The 23,116-nt window shown below is 40.7% G+C and overlaps 1 protein-coding gene across 2 annotated transcripts in view; it reads left to right on the top strand.

The window, feature by feature from the left end:
- Nucleotides 1-452: 452 nt before the first annotated feature.
- SLAIN1 (SLAIN motif family member 1) overlaps nt 453-23,116 on the top strand; it is a 58,871-nt gene continuing 36,207 nt past the window's right edge. For both annotated transcript variants that reach the window (XM_036457452.2, XM_036457453.2), the window contains exons 1-2: nt 453-1,332; nt 15,618-15,757. In XM_036457452.2, coding sequence (XP_036313345.1) covers nt 707-1,332; nt 15,618-15,757 — 766 coding nt within the window. In that variant the 5' untranslated portion in view covers nt 453-706. The remainder of the gene's footprint in view (nt 1,333-15,617; nt 15,758-23,116) is intronic.

The raw sequence follows: 23,116 nt of genomic DNA on the forward strand, positions 1-23,116 counted from the left end.
GGATTGACAGCATCGTTTCAAAGCCTTTCTTGTTCCTTGAATTTACTTTTCGGTGCTTAGGATAACAGGCCCTTGCCTTTTGATTTTCTATGGGTTTCCTTAGCTAGTGGCTAGCAGCCAATGTCGCTAAGCCAACAGTGTTTTTGGAAGGTTAACAAACCTGAGGGAGGGCGCGAGGTGCAGCCTCCCAGGGCTTGCACCTGCAACAGCGGATTCTCTGGGACCCCGCCCCCGGCTCGGGGAGGCTCGCCCCGCGCACTCCTCCCCGGGGCGGGAGGAAGTGCCTCTGGCGGGGAAAGTTCCGTCCAGGTCCAATCAGGCACCTGGGATTAGGTAGCCTGGGCGGCCCCGCCCCTCGGAAGCCTCGCACCCCGGGCCGCTCCTCCACCCCCAGGCCCCGCCCACCGGCGCCCGCGCCCCGCCCCACCCCGGGGCCGCGACTAAAACCCGGAGCCGCGCGGGCGCCTAGGGGACCGGAGGGCCGCTCTGAGCATGTGCAGAGCAGCTCGGCGGCGGCTGCTGCCTCGGCCCGAGCCCGGGGCCCGGTGCTGATGCGAGCATCCCGCTCCGCCTCAGCCGCAGCCCCAGCGCGCTCGGCCCCGCCGGCCGGGGAAGCCAGGAAGGAGCCGTAGCCTCGCCGCGGCCGGAGGGGCCGGCAGGACGGTGCGCGCAGCCCGCCTGAGCCGCGGCGCTCGCGGGGCCCGAGATGATGGCGGAGCAGGTGACCTGCGCCTCGGCGGGGGGCGGCTCCGGCGCGGGCTCCTCCGGGCCGGTGGTGAACGCCGAGCTGGAGGTGAAGAAGCTGCAGGAGCTGGTGCGCAAGCTGGAGAAGCAGAACGAGCAGCTGCGGAGCCGGGCGGCCAGCGCGGCCGCCGCCCCGCACCTGCTGCTGCTGCCGCCGCCGCCGCAGCCCGCCGCGCCGCCCCCCGCCGGGGCCTGCAGCCCGCTGGGCCCCCGGAGCCCCCCGGCCGCCGCCGCCGCCCCCGCCCCGGGGGCCCTGGGGCTCGGGCTGGCGCTGGGCTCCGCTGGCGGTGGGAGCGGCGGGAGCGGCGGCAGCAGCCCCGCTTTCCCGGGGACCTTCTGCCTGCCCAGCCCCGCGCCCTCCCTGCTCTGCAGCCTGGCGCAGCCCCCCGACGCGCCCTTCGTCTACTTCAAGCCGGCCGCGGGCTTCTTCGGCGGCGCGGGCGGCGGCGGGCCGGAGCCGGGGGGCGCGGGGCCGCCGCCGGGGGTGCCCCCTGCGCCGCCCTCCCCGCCCCCCACGCCCCTGGACGAGGTGGAGCCGCTGGACCTGGAGAGCCTGGCAGGCTGGCGCGCCGAGGACGACTACACCTGGTACTGCCGCGCTCCGCTCCCCGCTCCCCGCTCCCCTCCCGGGACCCTGGTCCCCTGGCCGCCGAGGCCCAGGAGGGCGGGGAGGGCGTGGGCTGGGGGAGATCGGCGGGCGGGTTCGCCGGGGCCCCCCAGACTTGGTGGCCTGGCAGGTGCCAAGTTGGGCGCGGAAAGGAGGCTTAACTGGAGGGCGGAAACCTTGCTTCCATCCAGCAGCTCCCGCCCTGCAGAAGGGGATGAGCTGGTCCCTCCCATCTCCTTGCATTCTGCTGCTGCTCTGCTGATTTTGGGGGTCTCAAGCTCCCCGTTTGCGTTCATTGAAAAACCCATGCTGTTTTGTCCTTTTGTTACTCGGCATTGCTCTTTTTCCCAGGTTTTTTTTTTTTTTTTTGTTTGTTTGTTTTTTTTTTGTTTTTTTTGTTTGTAGTGGCGGGGGATGGGTAGGGGTTGGCATCAGCCTGTGACTGTTTCTGTCCTTTCTTCCCACGCCAAGGCTGGATGGGGTTCGCGTGTGGTCCCCCCTCCCGTGGCAGACCAGGCTGCTTAGCTTTGGAGCTCTCCTTAGAGAGGGTTCCTTCCCTCTGCGTTGTGCTGCCTTCCTTCCATCCCCTGCATTTTCATTGATAGCTTCTCATTTCAGAGGCTGACTTTGTGTGTGTGTGTGTGTGTGTGTGTGTGTGTGTGTGTGTGTGTGTTTAAGGTAGTTAGTTTCCTATCCATAATGTTGTAAAAAAAAAATTGGAGGCTTTTTAAAGGATGGAATGGGCAGGACACTTTATTGCCTAGCAACCAAGGAACTTTCTTTAATTTTTGAAATTAAACTGTTGATTGAAGGAAAGTGAGATTCGAGGAACGTATTTTTTTGTCAGAAACTTGAAGTTATCAAAAAATGTGAGGCTGGCAGAACTTATTTTTCAGTTGAAATCTTGTTAGCTCTTTCTGCTTCCCATCAGTGAGGCACTTTGGAGGGGGTCTAATTCTTCCTATCGTTTATTTTTCATGCAACTTACTCATGGAGTAATAATAATGTCCTTTCTTCCGTCACTAGAGGTGGTGGGATGTGGTCAGGTGAGTAGAAGCTTCAGATAGGGAGGAACTTGGGCTCATTCCAGGGAAAGTGAACAGCACTCTCCTCCACACAGCAGTGACATGAAGAAGAGCTGCCATCCCTCTTGTTTCGTGGTTTTGAAGTGTAAGACCCTTCCTGCTTTGGCAAGTTGGGCTGTCCTTGCTTCCTTTGTCTTCCTATTGCATGATTGCACAGGAGGGGCTTGGAAACAGAGAACCTTACTGGTTTCCTTTTGGGAACGGTGCTGCTCCTTTTCCCTTAACTCTTCTGTAAAGTGCACTCACTAGTAATTGGTTTGCCTCTGAGAACCAAAATGCATGGAGCACATTCATATGTAAGGCATTCATCCTCCTTGTCAGTACTTTACTCTTTGGTGGTAACTCAAGTTGTAAAGATCAAGACAACTTACTACTTTCTGAAACTTCAAGCCATTCTTTTTAGAAGCTGCACCTTTATTTTTGTGGAACCCAAGTGTATTGCAACTCAGTTTCAGCCTGAATATGGTACTGGAAAATGCTCTGTTGGTGGTTCTTAGGTTATCACTAACTATAAGACCTTATACCACTCTCATATTATTTTGGCTTTAGTCCCCATTTGACCTTTTCTGGAGATATGTACTGAAGTCATGGAAATGAACTTGTTTGCATTTCTTGATGGGGATTAATTGTGTGCCTTCAAATATTAGCATTTAAAAATTATGATGATGCTAGTACTATTTTATAAGTATGTTAGATTGATGATAGTGTATACATAGCTAATATGCTTTTAATATTTTCTCTTTTGAATGGATTTCTATCATCATTAATTATCATCCAACTATTGCTAGTATTTGATATCTAGTCTTTCCTTTTGTAGTTTATTTTTCAATCAAAATAGCATTGAAATAACTTGACAAAATAATCAGGCGAATCCACCTAAGTAGATATCAGCACTTTAGATGGTTTAGAGCACATGTGTCAAACACAAGGCCCGCGGGCCAAATCCGTCCCGCCAGGCCTTGCAATGTGGCCCGCACCGCGCTGTCATCACTGCACTCCGCTGCGTTTCCATCACAATGACAGTTTATGACTGTTCAGTAAACCATTCGGCCCGCGATTTAGGCTGGATTTTAGATTTTGGCCCCTTCTCTGATTGAGTTCGACACCCCTAGTTTAGAGTGAATTTAAACTGTAGTAGGTTCTACTAATTTACTCCTCAAGCATATAGGTGAGTAGGTAAATCTTGCCTTGACACTACAAATGTTTTTACAGACAAATGGCAAAGTACTCTATAAATACTGTATCTTCCTCAAAACAACCCCAGGAATAGAATCCCAGGTGGAAAAACAGGGAGGGATCATTAATCTTATTGGTATGGATGTAACATTTTTTTTTTTAAGGTCACCTGATTTACAGGAAACTTTCTATCACAGCATTTTATGCACTGAGATATTTTTGTATTGCAATATTTGTGCCTTTTGATGAATAAATAGTCACCAGGGTTTAACCCATTTGTTAATGCTTGCAAAGCTCTCTAAAGTTCCAACATCACTGCAAACTGTATTTCCCTGTTTTGTGGTCTCTTTTCCAAACAGTTATTTAACCTATCCGTATTTTCTATCTATAACAAAGCAACACAATTTTAATTTAAGAAGAATGATGTGTTTTGCTTTTTCATTTTGATGAAAAGTTTCGAAACAAAACAGTTGGCTTATTTCTTCAAATACTTACCTCAGTCAAATTTAAAATATTTAATTTCACCATAACATCACCTAGTTATCTTAGCACAGTGCTGCTAGAATGAAATGTCTCAGAAAAGTTGACTGTGGTTCCAGAACCTTAATTCTTAAGTCCAGTTATTATAGTCCCATACCATAGTGTGTCGGCTCCCTTATTTCACTGTTAAGGAACTGAAGTTCTTAAATGAAATGACTTATGTAAGCTCTTGCAGTTATGTACCAAAATAATTAAGACCAAAATACAGATTGTTTTCACAGATTCAGAAGTGTTTATACCATTGAGAATTTCCCTCAGCTTTGATGTGACCCATTAGTGGGCTATAAAGTCAGTGTAGTGGATTGTCAGCATTTTTTTTTTTAATGAAGTGCAGTAGAATATAAAATCAGTGTATTCTATCTTACAATACAAACTTGTCTTGAGTAAACTTATTTTAGTTTTACATGTGTGTTACCTGGGTTGAAATAGTAAATGTATTTGTGCATTGTGGTCAGAGTTAAAAAAAAACACCCCAAATTGTACTGTTTGAAAGCAAAATGAACTTGGTGAAAACAGGTGGGAAAGCAAGAGTAAACACTGGGGAAAGTCAGTTCTTGTACACCTCAACCGGGAAGATAAGTCTGTATTCAGAAAATGCCAAGATAAAAACATGCCAGCTAATACATACAGTGTTTTATGTATTGCATAAAACAAGGCTTTTATTTTAGTGGAGTGGTAATTAGCAGAATAGGGATGTGGCAGGGATTTTAACCTTGTCCAACTGGAAGGGACAGGAGGAAAGTTCAGAATTCTAGAAGGAAAAAAGGTTATGTGTACAGAATAAAGAAAAAGTAATGAATGAATATTCATCTTCCAAGTGTAACACCAAGACCTCAGACAGCTGGCTAAAATCCTTGCCAATTTTCCATCAAAGCTGTTGAATGCCTTGTACTGTACATATGGCACAGCTAAATTAGACCACCTAAACTATTTTTTTCTCCCCATAATTGATTTTCAGTGAAAAGACCAGAGGGTGCTTCACTTTCTGACAATGGTAATTGAAAACAGCAGTGTTTTCTAGGAGCCAAAAGGAGTTGACTGAAATATGTGCTGATGTGTCTTTAAAATGAGTAACTTCGAAATACTTCAAGGAGACACTGAAATAGAAGTTTAGACTTAACTGTGGATGGAGAGGAGAGAGTCTGCTGTAGGACAGTTGAGTAACTAAAATTTAGATGTCATATATCCTTGTATAGCTTAGTGTGGTAGTACCTTTCTTTTGCAATGGCTGATCAGTTTGACCCTAGCCAGGTGCTTGTTCATTAAACACTGTTTAATTTGTCTAGGGATTGATTGATTTTGCTTATTGATGTTTTAGCTTTCCTTAAAACTTGTGATTGAAGTCTCTTAAAAATTACTGAGAAAATTGCTACATTTATTTTTTTAGAGACAGGTGTGTGTGTGTGGGAGGGAGGGAGGGAGGGAGGGGGAGAGAGAGAGAGAGAGAGAGAGAGAGAGGGAGAATATACAGATACAGCTATAGATTGATATAGGTAGATAGTTAGATAGATAATTGCTTTACCATTTGCTTTTGTATTATCTGGAGAAAGATAATTTTAGGACCAAAACATTTACTTCAGAATAATAGAGATTTTTTTTTCTGGGCAGTAATAATACTTTATTTGAAGCATTATAATGGGCTTTGTGTTACTTCTGACCTCCTAGAGTTAGCACATGAATTAAGTCTAGGGTCATATATGTAAAAGAAGATAGTATATAAGAAGGTTCAGTTTCTAGCCATGTGCTTTTGGAAGTTATTGAAGTAAAGTTCAAGAAAATCAGAGTGGGACATTTCAAATATTCTTGCCAGACTCAATTATACCATCAATTAAACAATAGAAATTGAAAGAGTAGTTTCAACTAGGGAGGTATGTTGTGTTAATGATGGCAAAATAGGGCATTGTAAATGTAGCTGGAATCGCAATGACAATGAATGAGGCAATTTTTTAAATGACTTTTTAGAAGATTAGACCAGTTAGGAGAAATTCAAGTTTTTCTTTGTTTACCCAATTTTAGAAATATATAGTACTCAAGGAGTTTGTAGCTATAGGATCTAACTGCCATTTTTCTTCTTTATTAAATTCAGCTGTAGTCCCAGCTGTAGAAAGAGTAGGCTTGAGGCTATCTGGGCTACATTGGTTGGAGACTAACTCTGAAAATAATCACTTGTTTTAATTCCATATATTTACATAGAGCTTCCAGAGTTTTATCAAAGTAATACAATAAATAGGATGTACATAGTTCAGGACTCACCTCAGCAAGGCTCATTACAGAAAGCAGCATCCTCTACTCGTTCCTGCCTTCGAGACCTCCACATTAGGCAACACTTTGTACTCTTCTGCCTGTTTCTTTTGTTCCTCTCAGGTCTTTATACAACAGGAACTTAGGCATCTGTCGGCTTGTTTTGGAAGGAGCACTTTCCCCCTCACCCCTAAACCACTATATCTCCTTTCCCTTTTCATGTTTTCTATAATTTTTGTATTAAATCACTATAATGCCTGTATTATGATTATAACTGTTATTAGCTGAACCCCGTTAATTGTATCTTACATTTATTGTCTCGCATCCCTTTGTTCCTCGAAGAGTTAATAATGGTCTCTCTTTTCCCCCCCTTCACTTTCTTTAACCTATTATTATTATTTATCCAAATACTACTGGAGCCATTAAATTGCTCAGTAAGCCCAAACACATTTGTTAATCTTTTAAACCTGTCTTTAAAAATGTAGGCGGTTTAGCCCAGTGGATAGAATGTCAGCCTATGGACTGAAAGGTCCCAGGTTTGATTCCAGTCAAGGGCACATGCCCAGGTTGCAGGCGATCCCCAGTAGGGGGTGTGCAGGAGGCAGCTGATCAATGATTCTTTCACCACTTCGATGTTTCTATCTCTCTCTCCCTCTCCCTTCCTCTCTGAAATAAATAAAAATGTATTTTTAAAAAATGTATTTTGTAGTGCCGTTTCTTCTGGAACTCTTAAGCCCATTGCTCCAATCTTTACTGTTTGCTTCTTAGGCTGGATGCCCAGTATTATTGTCATGCGAATTCCTTAGGTTTCATTTCTGTATAGGATCTCTTATTTCTTAAATTATTTGTCTTCCTATTTAATTTATTCTTACAGGTGGGGCACAGCCTCCATTAGCTTTTTGAGAAAGGGCACATGTATGAGAAGTACACTTTGAAAAACTGCATATTTTGAAAATGTCTTTATTTTCTCATACAAGATTCATAATTGGGCTGGGTATAAAAGACTAAAAGTCAGTCATTTTCCCCTCATGTTTGAAAGCATTGTTCTATTTTGTTCTAATTTTTATTACTTTCTAAATACTGAAGTGCACTGTAGTTTGGATATATAATCCTTCCTGACCCTTCCTCCGCGCCCCCCCCCCCCCCCAGCTTTCTTTTTTTTATCCCTAGTATTCTACAATATCACATTGTACCTTGTATGGGCCTCTTTACTCATTTATTGTACTGGACATTTGTAGTATTTTCACTGTAACTCAGTGGCCTACCTTTAGCCCTCAGAAATTTTCTGCTTTTTTCCTCCCATAACCTGTGTGTGTCTTGTGTCTGTGTATGTGTGTGTTTGCATGTGTTTTAGAACTTGCAGTCAGGTCTAGGTCTGCCTGGTGCAGCCATTTAATTGTATCTACATTGTAAATCTGTGTCTTTGTTTTGCTTCTGGGAGACTTCTTCAACTTACTTTTCCAAACTGACTTACTGAATATAATAGTTTCATTTTCCAAGAATGAAGAAATTATATATTTTTAATATCCTGTTTTTGTTTTGTGAATGTAACATATTCTCTCAGATGATCCTATATAATAAAAGCCTAATATGCTAAGTATCCAGTTGTCTGTTCTACCAATCAAAGCGTATTTCTCCTCAGTTCTTTTCACCCCCTCCACTTTTAGTCTCAGGGTTTCATTTAAAAGGGATATTCCAAATATCTGGTATCATTGGTTTTCTGTTCATATCCAAAGGAGGTATTGGAATTGACCTAAAATTCTGCAGGGGTGGAGTTTTTGGATGGGTATACTTTATTAAGTGATTGGGTGGATAACAGTTCAAGTTTCAGTATCTTTGAGTCTTCTCATGGGCTTTTCTGTCTTTGAGGCATAAACTTTCCATACTCCTGGAAGTTAATAAGGAAGGCAGTCAGTTCCAGGGATGGAAAGGGTTCTAACCCATAGACCCTCACTTAGATACTCTGCTTCAGTAAGGTTCTTCATCCCTCCTCGAACTACATTTGATGTGCCTGAAGTCAGGGCTTCTCCAGCTCGGCTATCCCCATCGTAAGCCTCTGGTCTTAGGTTGTGACGGAGAAGCGGTGGTGGGTCTGGCTGTTATGGAGTAGAGTCGGGGCTTTTGGGTTCCAGTTGTTCCCTATGCAGACTTGCAACTGAATTCCCAGCTTTCAGTCACATGATCTGTGTTCTAGGAACTTCATGGTGGGGGTCAGACAAATAGCATGGATGGAAATAGAGTATGAACAACAGAAATCCCCATAAATAAATTTGACAGAGTGAGTCACATAGTAATCAGATGTGCCTGTGGAAAGTGAGCATTGCTTTTGAATTTGCTGTGAGGCTGTGTGGTCAAACGAAAGAACTAGATTACATAGGCTCTGAGAGATGGAGGAAACCTTCCTGTGGAGTTCCCCTACAAGCAAAAAGGAAAAAAAAACAAACCAACACCTCCCCGCAAAAATTAGCGAAAAACCTCTATCAAAAAAAATAAAATAAAAAAAAAAATGGTGTGAGGATCTGAAGTGCTGAGGCACGCTGGTGGCTGGAAGCTTCCTAGTAGCAGAGGATGAGAGCTTTTGCCCCTCCTGAATCTAGAGGTAATGGGCAGGAAGTGCTTCAGAGAGTAGCTTCACATGGCGGCTGAGAAGGATTTGAGAAGAAGCAAAGGCTCAGACAGTGACGTGATTTGTATTTTTATTGAACAGTGAGGACTTTTTTATTCACTTAAAGCCTAAAGATAAGGAAGTTTCTCACTTGACTAATTTAGTGGCTCATTTATGTCAGGGCTGTGGCACCTGCTTCTCTCTGATTGACCTGTGTGGGAGATGGCTACTTGAGTCTCAAGAATATTGAGGGACAATTCCTATCTCATGACTTTTATTTTAAAAACTTCATTAAGGTTGAATGTAAACGGCATGTGCTATTTGATAGGTTTCAATATGTGGTCCACCCATGAACTGTCACCACAATCAAGAAAGTGGCTCTGTCCCCACACCAAGCTTATCTCTCTCCTGATGCTGCTCGCTTCTCCAGCCCAGGCAACCAGTGATCTTCCTGTCTGGATCGGTTTGCATTTCCTATACAGTTAGAGGCATGCAATCATATAGCATGTACTCTTTCATTTATTTGTGTTCGTTTGGCTTTTTACAATCAAAATAATTATTTTTAAATGCATCTGTGTTGTTCCTTGAATCAACATATATAGTTCATTCCTTTTCATTGTGAGAACTATTCAGTTGTATGGACATAACAATTTAGTCATCTTTTTTTAAAAAATATATTTTTATTGATTTGAGAGAAGGGAGCGGGAGAGAGAAATAGAAACATCGGTGATGAGGGGGAATCATTGATTGTGCTGTCTCCTGCACGCGCCCTACTGAGGGTCAAGCCCACAACCCGGGCAGGTGCCCTTGACCAGAATCTAACCTGGGACCCTTCAGTACTCAGGCTGACGCTCTATCCCCTGAGCCAAACCGGCTAGGGTATTTATTCATCTTTTAATGAACAGTTGGGTTGTTTTCAGTTTTGGGCTATTACAAGCAAGTCTTTGTTATGGACACTGCATTCATGCCTTTATATGCTAAATACTTAGTGACTTGAATGGCTGAAATGGAGAGTAGGGGTATGTTTACTTTTTTAAGAAGCTGCCATATAATTTTTTCCAAAGTGGTTGTGCCATTTTGCATTTCTACCAGCAGTGTGTCAGTTTCAGTTGCTCCACATTTCTGTGACTGGTCTTATTAATTTTAGCCATCTGATGGTGGTATAGTAGTAGCTCATTGTTGTTCTAGTTTGCATTTCCCTAATGACATGCATATTTTCTGTTTGCTGTTTGCCATCCATACATTTTCTTTGGTGAAATGTTTGCTCAGATCTTCTGTCCATTTTTAAAAATTGGGTTTCTTATATATAGTCAGTCTACTTACAAGTTTTTTAACCAGATATATGATTTGCAAATATTTTCTTCCACTCTGTGGCTCATCATTTGTTCTTTTAATGGTGTCTTTTCAAAGAGCGAAGTTTTAATTTTGAAGTTTAATTGATAATTTTTTCTTTTAAGGATTATGCTTTCAGTATAAGAAATTATATCTAAGATTAAATATTTGCCAACCCAGGATACAAAGACTTTTGCCTGTGGTTTCTTCTAAAAATGTTGTAGTTTCAGGTTTTACATTTTTGTCTGTCATCTGTTTTGTGTTAACTTTGAATATTGTGGGAAGTATGGATCAAAGTTTATTTTTGCATAGGGATATCCATATTCCAGCTCCATTTGTTCAAAAGATGATCTTTTCTGCATTCAGTTGTTTTTGTAATTTGCCAGGAATCAGTATTCCATCTATGTGTAGCTCTGTTTCTGGACCATCTCTTTTTGCCTATTGATCTATTTCTCTTCATGCCATGTTGAAACTGTCTTCATTACTATAGCTTTGTAATGAGTCTCAGTCAGCAATAGCTGTCTAACTTTGTTATTTTATTTCTAAAGGTTATTTTGACTATTCTCGGATCTTTGCATTTCCATGTGAATTGTAGGGTCAGCTGTTACATTTATGCAAAAAGCCTTTTGAAATTTTGATTGGGATTTTGTGTTAAATAGCTCAATTTAAGAATAATTGACATCTTAATATTTAATCTTCTGACCCATAAATATTTTATTGATTTTTAGTGGGAGAGGGAGGGAGGGAGGGAGAAAGAAAGGGAAAAAAGGAGGGATAGAGGAATTGGGGAGGAAAAGATAGAGGAGGAGGAGGAGGGAAGGAGGAGAAGGAGGAAGAGGAGGAGGAGGAAGAGGAGAGAGAAAGAGAAATAGATGTGAAAATGAAACATTCATAGGTTGCCTCTTGTACAACCCCCACTGGGGTTTGAGCCCAAAACTCAGGCATGTGTCCTAGCCAGGAATTGAACCAACAACCTTTTGGTGCATGGGCCAATGCCTAACCAATGGAGCCACATCTTTCAGGGCCTGACCCATAACTATTGTCTCCCCGTTTATTTATATCTTTAATTTATCTCGAGTATTTTGTAGCTTTCAATGTATAGGTCTTGTCATTCTTTGTCAGATTTATCCTTAGGCATTCTGTGTGTGTGTGTGTGTGTGTGTGTGTGTGTGTGTTTTATGGTAGTCTAGGTGAAAAGTGAAATTTCAAAAATACTGATTGTTGCTACTATTATATAGAAACTTTTATACATTGATCTGGTATCCTACAATCTTGCTAGAAAATTCCCTTATTAGTTCTAGTGTCTTTTATGTAGATTCCCCAGAGTGCGCGCGTGTGTGTGTGTGTGTGTGTGTGTGTGTGTGTATATATATATATATATATGTATATATATATATATATGTATATATATATATATATATATTTTTTTTTTTTCATGTCATCTGTGAATAGACAGTTTTACTTCTTTCTTTCCAGAGTAGCTGTTTTTATTTGTCTGATTGCACTAGCTAGAACCTCCAGCCCTCGTCTTGCTCTAAAATTAGGGGAAAAGCATTCATGGTACTTCATTACAGATGCTGTATTTGTACACGTGTTTAATGCGATCAAGGATGTTTCCTTTATTCCTAACTTGCTGAGGGCTTTTATCAGGAATGGATGCATTATGCTTTAGTCTTTGAGATCATTATATGGTTTCTCTATTTAAGTGCATATGATAAGTTACATTTATGTTTGATGGGGAAGCCAACCTTTCATTCCTGGGATAAACCCTACTTGGTAATAATGAAGTATGCCTTTTATATATGGTTGAACTCAATTTGCTAAACTATTTAGAATTTTTGCTTCTCTGGTTTCAGTATCAGTAACACTGACGTCATAGGATATGTTAGGATGTGTTTCTTTCTTTTTTTTTTTTTTGTAGAGTTTGTGAAGAATTGATATTCTTATGTATTTGATAGAATTCAATGGTGAAAACTTCTGGGTCGTGACTTTTCTTTGTGGGTAGGTTTTTGTAATTTTCCATCCTTTTAGCCCGCATGTTTATGTTTAAAGTGTAAATATTGTAGGCAGCATATAATTGGGTCTTTTGTGACCCATTTGAAAATGAGGAGAATATTACCCATATACCAGTCAGAATATTTCCCCTTAGTTTTTATTGGTTAGGATGGTGTCTAAGGCTTGTGCCTAAACCAGTCACTGGGCAAACAGGAATAATGAGGTTACTGTGATTGGCTTAGCCCAGTGCACCCATCCTCAGTGTGTCTCCAGACAGCAGTATCAGGATCTCCTGGGAAGTGGTTAGACATTTCAAGTTCTTAAACCCCATCCCAAAACCTACTGAATCTGGTAGGTTAGACTTGCCTGCAATCAGGTGTTAGTAATGTTTATTTCAACAAGCCCTCTAAGAGATTTCAATGCACCAAAGATTGAGAACAACTGGCCTAGACCAGTGGTCGCAAACTTATTAGTTAACAGAGCCAAATATCAACAGTACAACGTTTGAAATTTCGTGAGCCAGATATTTTAAACTTAAACAACTTCTAATGCCACTTCTTCACAATAGACTCATCCAAGCCGCATGTGGCTCGCGAGCTGCAGTTTGCTGACCACGGGCCTAGACTAACCTTTTCTTGGGGATTTAGAGAGCTACCTAGTACTGGACAGCTCAGGAGTCCTTTAGCAGGGGAGGGTGAATAGGATGGAGTTACATAAGTAGGCGATGGTCTTGTCCCAGTAGACGGAGGTGGGGCCCAGGAATAGAAATTTTTAACTTATCAATATACTCTTGATGAAGGCAGGTTGTCCACATTCTCAGGGAATAATGATATATTAGGATTACTATTAAATTGATTAAAGCAGATATTTTAGAATCCTCATTTGCAATAGGAGTTAGATTGTATCCTACTGGTACATTGGGCCTGCTGCCTGGTTTATATGGCGGGTCAGCTAAGTTTTTACATTATTATTTTTTTATATACTGCCTCCTTTGTCTGTGTCCATGGGCTATGCATATGTGTTCTTCAGCTAATTCCTTCACATTTCTTAATCCAGTCTTCCTTACCCTCCTCCCCTCTGACATTTGTCAGTCTGTTCTATGTATCCATGCCTTTGATTCTATGTTGTTCATCAGTTTATTTTGTTTGTTAGATCCATATATTAGTGAGATCATATGGTATTTGTCTTTCTCTGGATGGCTTATTTCGCTTAGCATAATCTCCAGGTCCATCCAGGTTGTCTTAAAGGGTAAGAGTTTCTTCTTTTTTATAGCAGCGTAGTTGGTCCATTGTGTAAATGTACCACCTATTTTTAAAATATGTATTTTAAAATATGTTTTTATTGATTTCAGAGAGGATGGAGAGGGAGAGGGATAGAAAATCAATGAAGAGAGAGAATTATTGATCAGCTGTCTCCTACATACCTCCTACTGGGGATGGAGCCTGAAACCCAGGCATGTGTTCTACCGGTAATCAAACCATTACCTCCTGGTTCATTGATCAACACTCAAACACTAAGTCACTGATGGGCACTTGAGCAGTTTTCAGGTCTTAGCCATTGTAAATAATGCTGCTATGAACATAAGGTGCATATATTCTTTCTGACTGGTATTTTGGAATTCTTAGGACATATAATCAGAAGTGGGGTTGTTGGGTAAAAAGGCAGTTCCATATTTTAATTTTTTGAGGAAAATCCACGCTGTTTTCTGCAATGGCTACACCAAACTACATTCTGGTTCTCTTTTTCTCCACATCCTTGTCAGCACTTGTTTGTTACATTACTAAATGGTTGAAAAAAATCAAAAGAATCCTATTTCATGACATCTGAAAATCAGCTTTTAATGTATATAAAAATGTTATTTTAGGTAAAGTTTGTAGGAACTTATTCATTTGCATATCATCTATGATGTTTTTGGACTGCAATATATAGAATCGAGTGATTGTGACAAAGCCTGGCCTACAAAACCTAAATGCTTACTAGCTGGCCTTTTACAGAAAAAGTTTGCCCATCCCTGACTTAAAAGAATAATTTACCAATGCACAGTATATCCCCCAACCATCATGGATAACTGATAAATTACTCTAGTAGGTGGGAGTCCTGACTATAAACAGTAAAAGAGTGAATAATGAAGTGTTTCAAGAAAGTGCAGTCATTAGAATTATGGTAACTTTGAAGGAATATTACTTTAATGAGATTTATAATTAGAATGCAGCTTTGTAAAATAAGGTCAATTATTAGTCAGTGATTATAATTTTCTTTTTTTAGTTAACTATTGTTTAATCCTCAAGATAAACCTTTTTATTTAACCTTATCACTGAAATTCTAAAATTTATCTTAGCACAGTATATCAATGAGAGGAAATCTTTTAACTTATAGTGCCTCTTTGTTATTTTGAGTCCTACCCTAGAGGCCCAGTGCACAAAATTCATGAGGGGGGATCCCTCAGCCCAGCCTGTGCCCTCTCACAGTCTGAGAGCCCTCGGGGGATGTCCCATGGGGAGCAGGTCTAAGTCACACATTCTTAGTGCTGCCACAGAGGCGGAGAGGCTCCTGCCATCGCTGCTGTGCTCGCCTGCCATGAGCCCTGGCGGTGCTCCCTCTGTGGGAGCAAACTGACCACCAGGGGGAAGCTTCTGCATTGAGCATCTGCCTCCTGGTGGTCAGCGTGTGTCAAGCAATCCGTCATTCTGCTATTTGGTCAATTTGTATATTAGCCTTTTATTATATAGGATGGTATAGATGCTGGAAGTGAACTCTTCCTAAAACATACATTTGAAAGCTGTTTGTTTGGCTTTAATAAGAAAGAAGCACTTACCAAATTTAGAATAGACTTTGGAGAAATATCTGATTATTTGAAAGCTGAGAGCATAAATAAACAACTGACATTCACTTGTAAAAAGCACATAAGATTTGCTTTGTTTGCTATTTCATGCTTACATACATTAGCTCAAGTTCATGTAAGATTCTATTGCCAAGCAAGAGATGAAAATGTTTCTTTCTGGAAAAGTGAGGTAGTCAGATCATCTTGGTATCTCTTCAAGGTTAGTTCAATAACAAAAGCCTCAAATCTCTGACTCTGAGATATATTTTCAGTTTTTGGAGTCCTTCCCACCAAGCTGCATCCCCATTCTATTTGGGGATATTTGTTAAAAAGTAATTTTGGTATTTAAACTAATCAAATGTGAATTCTGTTTTGATAGAAATTGTTAATAAATGTGTGTTATTTTCTCTAGAAGACAGATAATCTCTACATACTTATATAATACCTATAATGTAGATTTCTCTTTTCAAGGTTATACGTTGGGTCTTCAAAGACATTCTCATCATCAGAAAAATCCCTGAGCCCTTTGCAGTGGTGTAGACACGTCTTAGATAATCCGACTCCGGAGATGGAAGCAGCAAGGCGCTCCCTGTGCCATAGACTGGAGCAAGGTAATTGCAAGCCGGTACCTTTTACATTCGCAGACTCACCATTGTCAACTCTGTGTTTTTTTGTTTTGTTTTTTTTTTTTGAATAGATTCTTAAATGGAAAAACCTTGCCCTGAGGTGTGGCTGATGCATGCACTTCACCTCACATGTATTACACATCAGGGGTTCTTAATATAGAACATAGTTAGTTATTAATATAAAACATGTTTAGTTATTAATATAGAACATAGTTAGTTTCGTGCTTATTTTTAGCCAGATTTTTAGCTTGTATCAGTTTGTATTATACAGTAGGGATACATTTTTTTTTTCTTTCTGTTTTCAAATATACTATAAGTAAAACGGGTAAGTTTTAAATTCTCTGGAAATAGTAACAAGGTTGTGTGGCTGAATTCCAAAGTAGAAAACTGAAGATCCATTGGGCGTGAGTACTGGCCATTTTGAGTTCCTTAACTGTTTAGTTGGTTGTATAACTGGAAGTCCTAACCTTCATAAATTTTAAAATAATCTTGTATTATGTATAACATTAGTTAACTTAGATCCCAACACAAGTTTAAATTGAAAAAAAAAAATTAGGACTGTTGTAAAAAAGAAAAATTGCAAAAAAAATGAGTAGTACTCAGCACCTTTGATTAAGTAGACTACTTAATTAAAGCTGTGATTATTTAGGCTTTTGATTGTCTCTTAACTTCTCAGTATCTGATTCGGTATCTAGGAACACTATTTCTATCCCATGGACTACCTGCCTCCAATTGTCAACTTGAATTTGAAAATGCACATTTTTGCCTGATCAGCTTGGCTCAGTGGGTGAGCATCCACCTATGAACCAGGAGATCACAGTTCAGTTCCTGGTCAGGTCACATACTCAGGATGCCAGCTTGATCCCCAGTGTGGAGTGTGCAAGGCTGCCAGTCAATGATCTTCTCTCATCATTGGTGTTTTCTAGTTCTCTTTCCTTCTCCTTTCATCTCTGAAATCAATTTTTAAAAAAGAAAGTGCAGATTCCTGCCTCTTCCAGATTAAACAATCAGTGTAGCTGGGAGTAGGGCCAAGGGAATCGGCATCAACAAGCTCACAAGTGTGGCTCTTATGGGCACTGCAGTTTGAGAACAGTGCCTGCGAAGCTCTTCAGGGATAATGAATGATTATGAAAATATTTGGATGTGATAAGACAACAACATAATATAGGCAACATTTCTTGAGCTCTTAATTCTGTGATAGAACATTAAGTTTTTCATATCCTTTATTTTACTCAGTCCCACCCCACTAAAAGTGGGTACTATCCTCACTTGGGTACTATCCTCACTTTCAGAGGTGAGAAAACTGAAGTTGAGAGAAATTTGGGGGATTATGAGGCCAGAGTGATGCCCTGGGGTCAGAGATAGGAGCCTGGGCATCTGCAAAGACAAAGACTGTCCTTAACCACTATTCTCAACTGTGTTTTTTGTTTGCTTTTTTGGCACAGTCATAAGTAAGTTTCTATATGTTTATGTATTTGGGGAAGATCAAATTTTAAAAGCATGTTTTATTAACATTTTAACTAAAGTGAAATAAGTTACTGAGTAATAAAAAGTTGAAGAGTAGAATAGGAACAAAGGAGTATTGGGGTTAAAATTTTGGCAACAGATGCTTATCTAAGAGAGCACCTCTCTGAGTCTGAAGACTCTAATCTAATCTTGATTCTGTTCCCTTTTACCTGCATGACCCTAAGCAACCATTTAGTTCCTCTGGATTTTTTTCCCTTTCAAGGTTATTTAGCTCATCTACTAAGTTTCTTTATCCTTGATTCAAGGACTTTTTAGATGTACATTTTTTAAATACATGAATGTGTCTTAACTTTATTTAAAATAAAATTTGGAACTAGAGGTCACAGCCTTTTCTGAAAGGGACAGGATAGTAATAGGTTAGGCTTTGTGGCCCCACCACTCTTGCCATCACTACTATTAATAGAAGGCAGCCATAGATGCAGAGATTAATGAACATTGCTGCGTTTCAATAAGTCCTTACCTTCCGATATTGAGATTTGAATTTCATGTGGTTATTTTTTTCATGTGTCACAAAGTAACATTTTTATTTTTTAAACATTAAAAAGTATTAAAACCATTCTTAGCTGTTGGTTATTACAAAAACAGCAGCTTGGATTTGGGCCCTTTAGACTATTTGCATATAGGGTACATTGACATACCTCCCTCCCTCCCTCCCTCCCTCTCTCTCTCTCTCTCTCTCTCTCTCTCTCTTTCTCTCTCTCTCTCTCTCTCTCTCTTTCTCTCTCTCTTTTTCAATAGGGGAAAGGCTTTTGTTAAGTTTGATGTAAATAATCCTGATTGCTGGGGGCTTTTGAGAATTTAGACTAAGTGCCTGATTATCTGATTTTTCCACTCATTGACTAGGGGCTAAAGCAGAATTGTGAGGTCATGGGGAAATGAATTGAAAGCTGGAGTTTTATTCATGGTGTTTTTTATTTAAATTTTATGTAATAGAGATTAAGCAGAGAACTAGCATTTCAAAACCAAAATTAGTCTTGGTAAATTTGTAAATCCTCTTTCACTGTTAGATTAAATGCTTTTGTTCCAAAGATCCATAATCCCAATATGAGGTAAGTAACCCTGTAGACCAGGTAATCATTGGTTGATTTTCTACTTTTGAAATTCATATTTTATAAAGCATTATATCTGTGGTTTAGAAATATTAGTCTTTTGGGTACTTTAAGAAAAATAGCATATTCCCACCCCATCCTCTCATTCCCGTTTTATTACCTAGATATAAGTAACAAAAGTTATTTGGCCCTGGCCAGTGTAGCTCCCTGGTTAGAGCATAAGACTGTGCACTGAAGGATTGAAGGTTCAATGCCTGATCAATGCCTGCCTTTCCTGGGTTGCAAGTATCAGTTGGGGTGGGTGTGGGAGGCAACTAGCTGATATGTGTTTATCTCTCTCTCTCCCCCCCTCTCTCCCCCCCTCTCTCCCCCCCTCTCTCCCCCCCTCTCTCCCCCCCTCTCTCCCCCCCTCTCTCCCCCCCTCTCTCCCCCCCTCTCTCCCCCTCTCTCCCTCTCTTCCTCTCTTTTTCCCTCCCTTCCACTCTTTCTCTGAAATGCAATGAGGAAAAAAAATCTTCCAGTTAGGGACCTAACCGGTTTGGCTCAGTGGATAGAGCTTCGGCCTGTGGACTGAAAGGTCACAGGTTCCATACTGTTCCAGGGCATGTACCTTGGTTGCAGGCACATCCGCAGTAGGGGGTCTGCAGAAGGCAGCTGATTGATGTTTCTAACTCTATCCCTTTCCCTTCCTCTTTGTAAAACAATCAATAAAATATATATATATTTTAAAAATCTAAGAGGGTTAAAAAAAAAAACTATTTGTTTTTACTTGGTTGTTTGCCTCTATTTATAAATTCCATGCCTATATGGCTATTGTTTGAATGTTTGAATTATAAGTTTTAAACATTATCCATTGGCTTTTTACTTTGGGTGGTAAAGGTTTAAGTTTGTTTTGTTTTTTTTTTTAAAACAATTCCTCCTTCCTTATATGGTTCTTTTTTTTTTTTTTCTTTTTTTTTTTTAATGTATCTGTAGTGAACCCTTTTACCACCTGAGTGGTTCAGGGTTTAGGTTCAGGGTTCGGGCTTTGGTGGAGGCTGCATGCAAATGAGAGACTAGGAAATATTAATTTGGAAATATTGGAGGCCAGGCGGGAGCCCAACTCAAGGGGAAGGACTCCCCCCTGCTCTGGCCTTGCTATCCCTTTTTTATTAAGACTATGGGATACATCATAGCCTTTAACCAAGCAATTCAGTAATAGCCAATCAGCAGGGATTTACACAAAACAAGGTAGAAGTTGCTGTAGCTACCATTGTCTCAACTGATCAGTGGGTGGTTGGTTGGCTCTGACCTTTCAGAGCTTCAAGGTTGACCAGTCTTCCGGATTCCTTGTCCACACCTCTCTGCTAGTGAAGGCAATGGGTGGCTTCTAACACATATCCTCCCACTCCCCCAAAAAGCAACAGGAGAATATATTTTACTAAAATAGAATATAAGGAAAAGGAATTCTCTCCAGCAAGGAGACAGGTGATACGGCACTGAGAGGGAAGAAGGAAGGCCCACCGTGACAGCTGTGCAGAGGGCCAGAGAGCCAGTTCAGTCTGAGGAAGAGAACACAGGACAATTTTACTAATTTTAGGATGCATCAATTGATTATGACAGAAATAGTCACATCTAAGCCACATAGTATTTTATCATTGTCTTTCTTTTCTCATCTAACTTTCTGTTTTTCCTAGAGTTAATTGTAAAAGGACACTTACTTGATTTTTTTGGTCTTTGTCATTAATTTATCCTCAGATTCTCTAAATGAGCCATCCTTTGTACAGTTGGACATATATAGCCAAATTGTGTGTGTGTGTGTGTGTGTGTGTGTGTGTGTGTGTGTGTGTTTTAACTATCCCTCCTGGTAGTGTCCTGTGCTCTCTTCCTCCAGACTGAACTGGCTCTCTGGCCTACTGTACAGCTGTCACAGTGGGCCTTCCTTCTTCCCTCTTCAGTGCTGTATCACCTGTCTCCCTGCTGGAGAGAATTCCTCTTCTTTGTATTCCATTTTAGTAAAATATATTCTCCGGTTGCTTTTTGGGGGAGTGGGAGAGAATAGAGGATCCATGGGAGAAACTCATGTCTGGAAGTGCCTTGGTTGTACCCTCACTCTTACACTTGATCGGTTTTTGGACTTGGTATGGAATTCTATGATTTCTCAGTATAGAAACCCTTTCCAAAAGAGTTTAGAAGGCATTATCCCATTATATTTTAGCTTCAGGTTTGCTTCTGAAGTCCTATTCTTTTCTAGTTTCTGATTCTTGTGACCTTTCTATTTAAAATACCCCAGGTATTTTAGAATATTTTCTTCCTGGCATTTTGGAATTTCATTTTTTTGTGCTGGATATTCAGTGTGTAATTCAACCTGGAAACTTAAGTTTGACAAAATTTTAAGCATCACTTCTTTATAATCCCCTCCCCTCCAGTTTTCTCTGTCTTTTCGTTCCAGATACTCCTTTATCAGATCTCAAATCTCCTGGATTCCTGTTCCCATTTTTTTTATTTCTCTCTCCCTCCCTCCCTCTCTCTCTCTCTCTCTCTCTCTCTCTCTCTCTCTCTCTCTCTCTCTCTCTGTCTCTCTCTGTCTCTCTCTCTGTGTGATATATATATAATATATATATGTATATATATATATATATATATTATATATATATATTTTTTTCAAATTTATACATATAAAATTGATTTTTTACAGAGAGGAAAGGAGAGGGATAGAGAGTTAGAAGCATCAGTGAGAGAGAAACATGGATCAGCTGCCTCCTGCACACCCCCCACCGGGTATGTGCCCGCAACCAAGGTACATGCCCTTGACCGGAATCAAACCTGGGACCTCTCAGTCCATAGGCTGATGCTCTATCCACTGAGCCAAACTGGTTTCGGCTCTGTGTGTGTGTGTTTTTTTTCCCCTTGAGTCCCCCCCCCCCCCACTTTCCTGGAGATTTAAAAAAACAAAAACAAAAAACCCTCTTCTGCACTCTTTGCTGCTTATTAAGTATCTTCTGTGTGTCAGAGACCATTGTAGGTAGTGGGGATATAGCAGTGATCAAAACTGATGTTAAGTCCCTTTGCTCTCAATATTTTTTACCTTCTGGTGTGTACTGACTTTACGCTTACTCCTCCTGTTTTTCTGTAGGGTACTGTTATTTGTGTAACATATCTTAAACCTAGCAGCTTTCTGTTTCAGTTTAAGTAATAAAATCCATTTTTCAGGAAAGCAGGGGCGGGAGCCCAAGTGTTTCAGTACTTTGCTATAGACTTTGAAACAGTTGTCCTATGTTGGTTTCATCCTAGAATCTCTACCCTCTGTGGTACTTGGTACCTTCAATTCCAGAACCTTCCTAGGTCCTTGTTGGCTTATCCCCTCAGAGCGGCGAGTGCTGAAACGGAAGTCCATTACCTGACGTTCATCTGTTTTCTCACTTTTGAATGAAATGACTCAGTCTGATGGGGCCTCCTCTCCTATTGTCTTTCATCTGGGTTTAGAAGATTTTTAGTTTAGTTGCCATTCTAGTGTGGGTTTGTAAGAGAATAGATAAGAAATCATATTTAGTCCTTCATATTGAAGAATTCTTACTGGCTTTCCATTAAGGGGGTCCTTTGTCAATGATAGCTAATTAACATATCACAAATTATAGTTTACTTAAATTTCATTAATAATTAGTATAAATATTGAAATAATGTGAACATTCTGTATTTTAGAAGTTTCAGGTAACTCTCTAATAAAGCATTTTCTTTATTATTTAGGCTTAATTTCTCTCCTGAACAATCAGCATTTTGAGGGAACAAATAATATTGAGCATTTTCTTTGAGACTAGGACTCTTCATTTGAGTATGAATTGCTCAAGGACAGGGTCACACCAGGTAGAAGGGAACCTGACCTATCAGATAGGCTGTTGCTAAAATAAATGAATTTTTATTTCTTTCTAAACCCAATGTCAGAATGACTACTGTTACTATTTCAGTTTGGGTTTTGAATGTTTTAGGATGGGGTGGAGGCTTTGCCCCACTTTCCTTACTAGCCATCTCCTTCTTCCAGAAGAAAGTCTGGTGTCACTTGAAGTATCAGCTTGTGGCATTGTTTTCCCACTCACCAGCATGTTTAATTTTAAATAATCAGTTTTTACTTATTTTACTGCATTTTGTTGCATAATGATCTGTGGTTGCATATATTCCCATGATTTTAAAGACTGGTAAGACCATCCACTGCCGTGACAAGGAGCAATTAGGGATTAGATTTGAAGAAAGGGTAAAGTCATCCTTTCAGTCTGTCTGTCTGTCTGTCTCTTTTTTTTTTTTTTTTTTCTTCTTTAAATCTTCACTTGAGGACATGCTTAGAGAGGGAGAGAGAGAAGGAGGAAGAGAAACATAGATGTGAGAGAGGAGCATTGATTGATTACCTTCTATACATGCGCAAATGGGAATCGAACCTGCAACCCAAGCATATGTCCTGACTGTAAATTGAATGGGCAACCTCCGGGTCCCAAGGACAACGCTCAACCCATTGGGCCACTCCGGCTGGGCTCTGTCTCTCTTTATACACACTCTTTTACCAAGGGATGTGTAAGTCTTCTTTAATGTTAGCCTGGGGTTTCAGATAAGATGCTGCTTCTTAGCAAATATTTTAGATATTGGGTTATTGTTCTTGACCCTGATTTTTTGAGGGAAGAAAAGTACTCATAAGTTAAAGGTTAATTCCCTGTAGAACATGTGTAGAGAGGCCATAGCTAGGAGGAGCCATGGTGTATCTAGTGGGTGAACCTTATATACGCTCCGGTTCCTTGGTCTT

Source organism: Pipistrellus kuhlii, unplaced genomic scaffold (assembly GCF_014108245.1).
Source record: "Pipistrellus kuhlii isolate mPipKuh1 unplaced genomic scaffold, mPipKuh1.p scaffold_m20_p_3, whole genome shotgun sequence".
NCBI lineage: Eukaryota > Metazoa > Chordata > Mammalia > Chiroptera > Vespertilionidae > Pipistrellus > Pipistrellus kuhlii.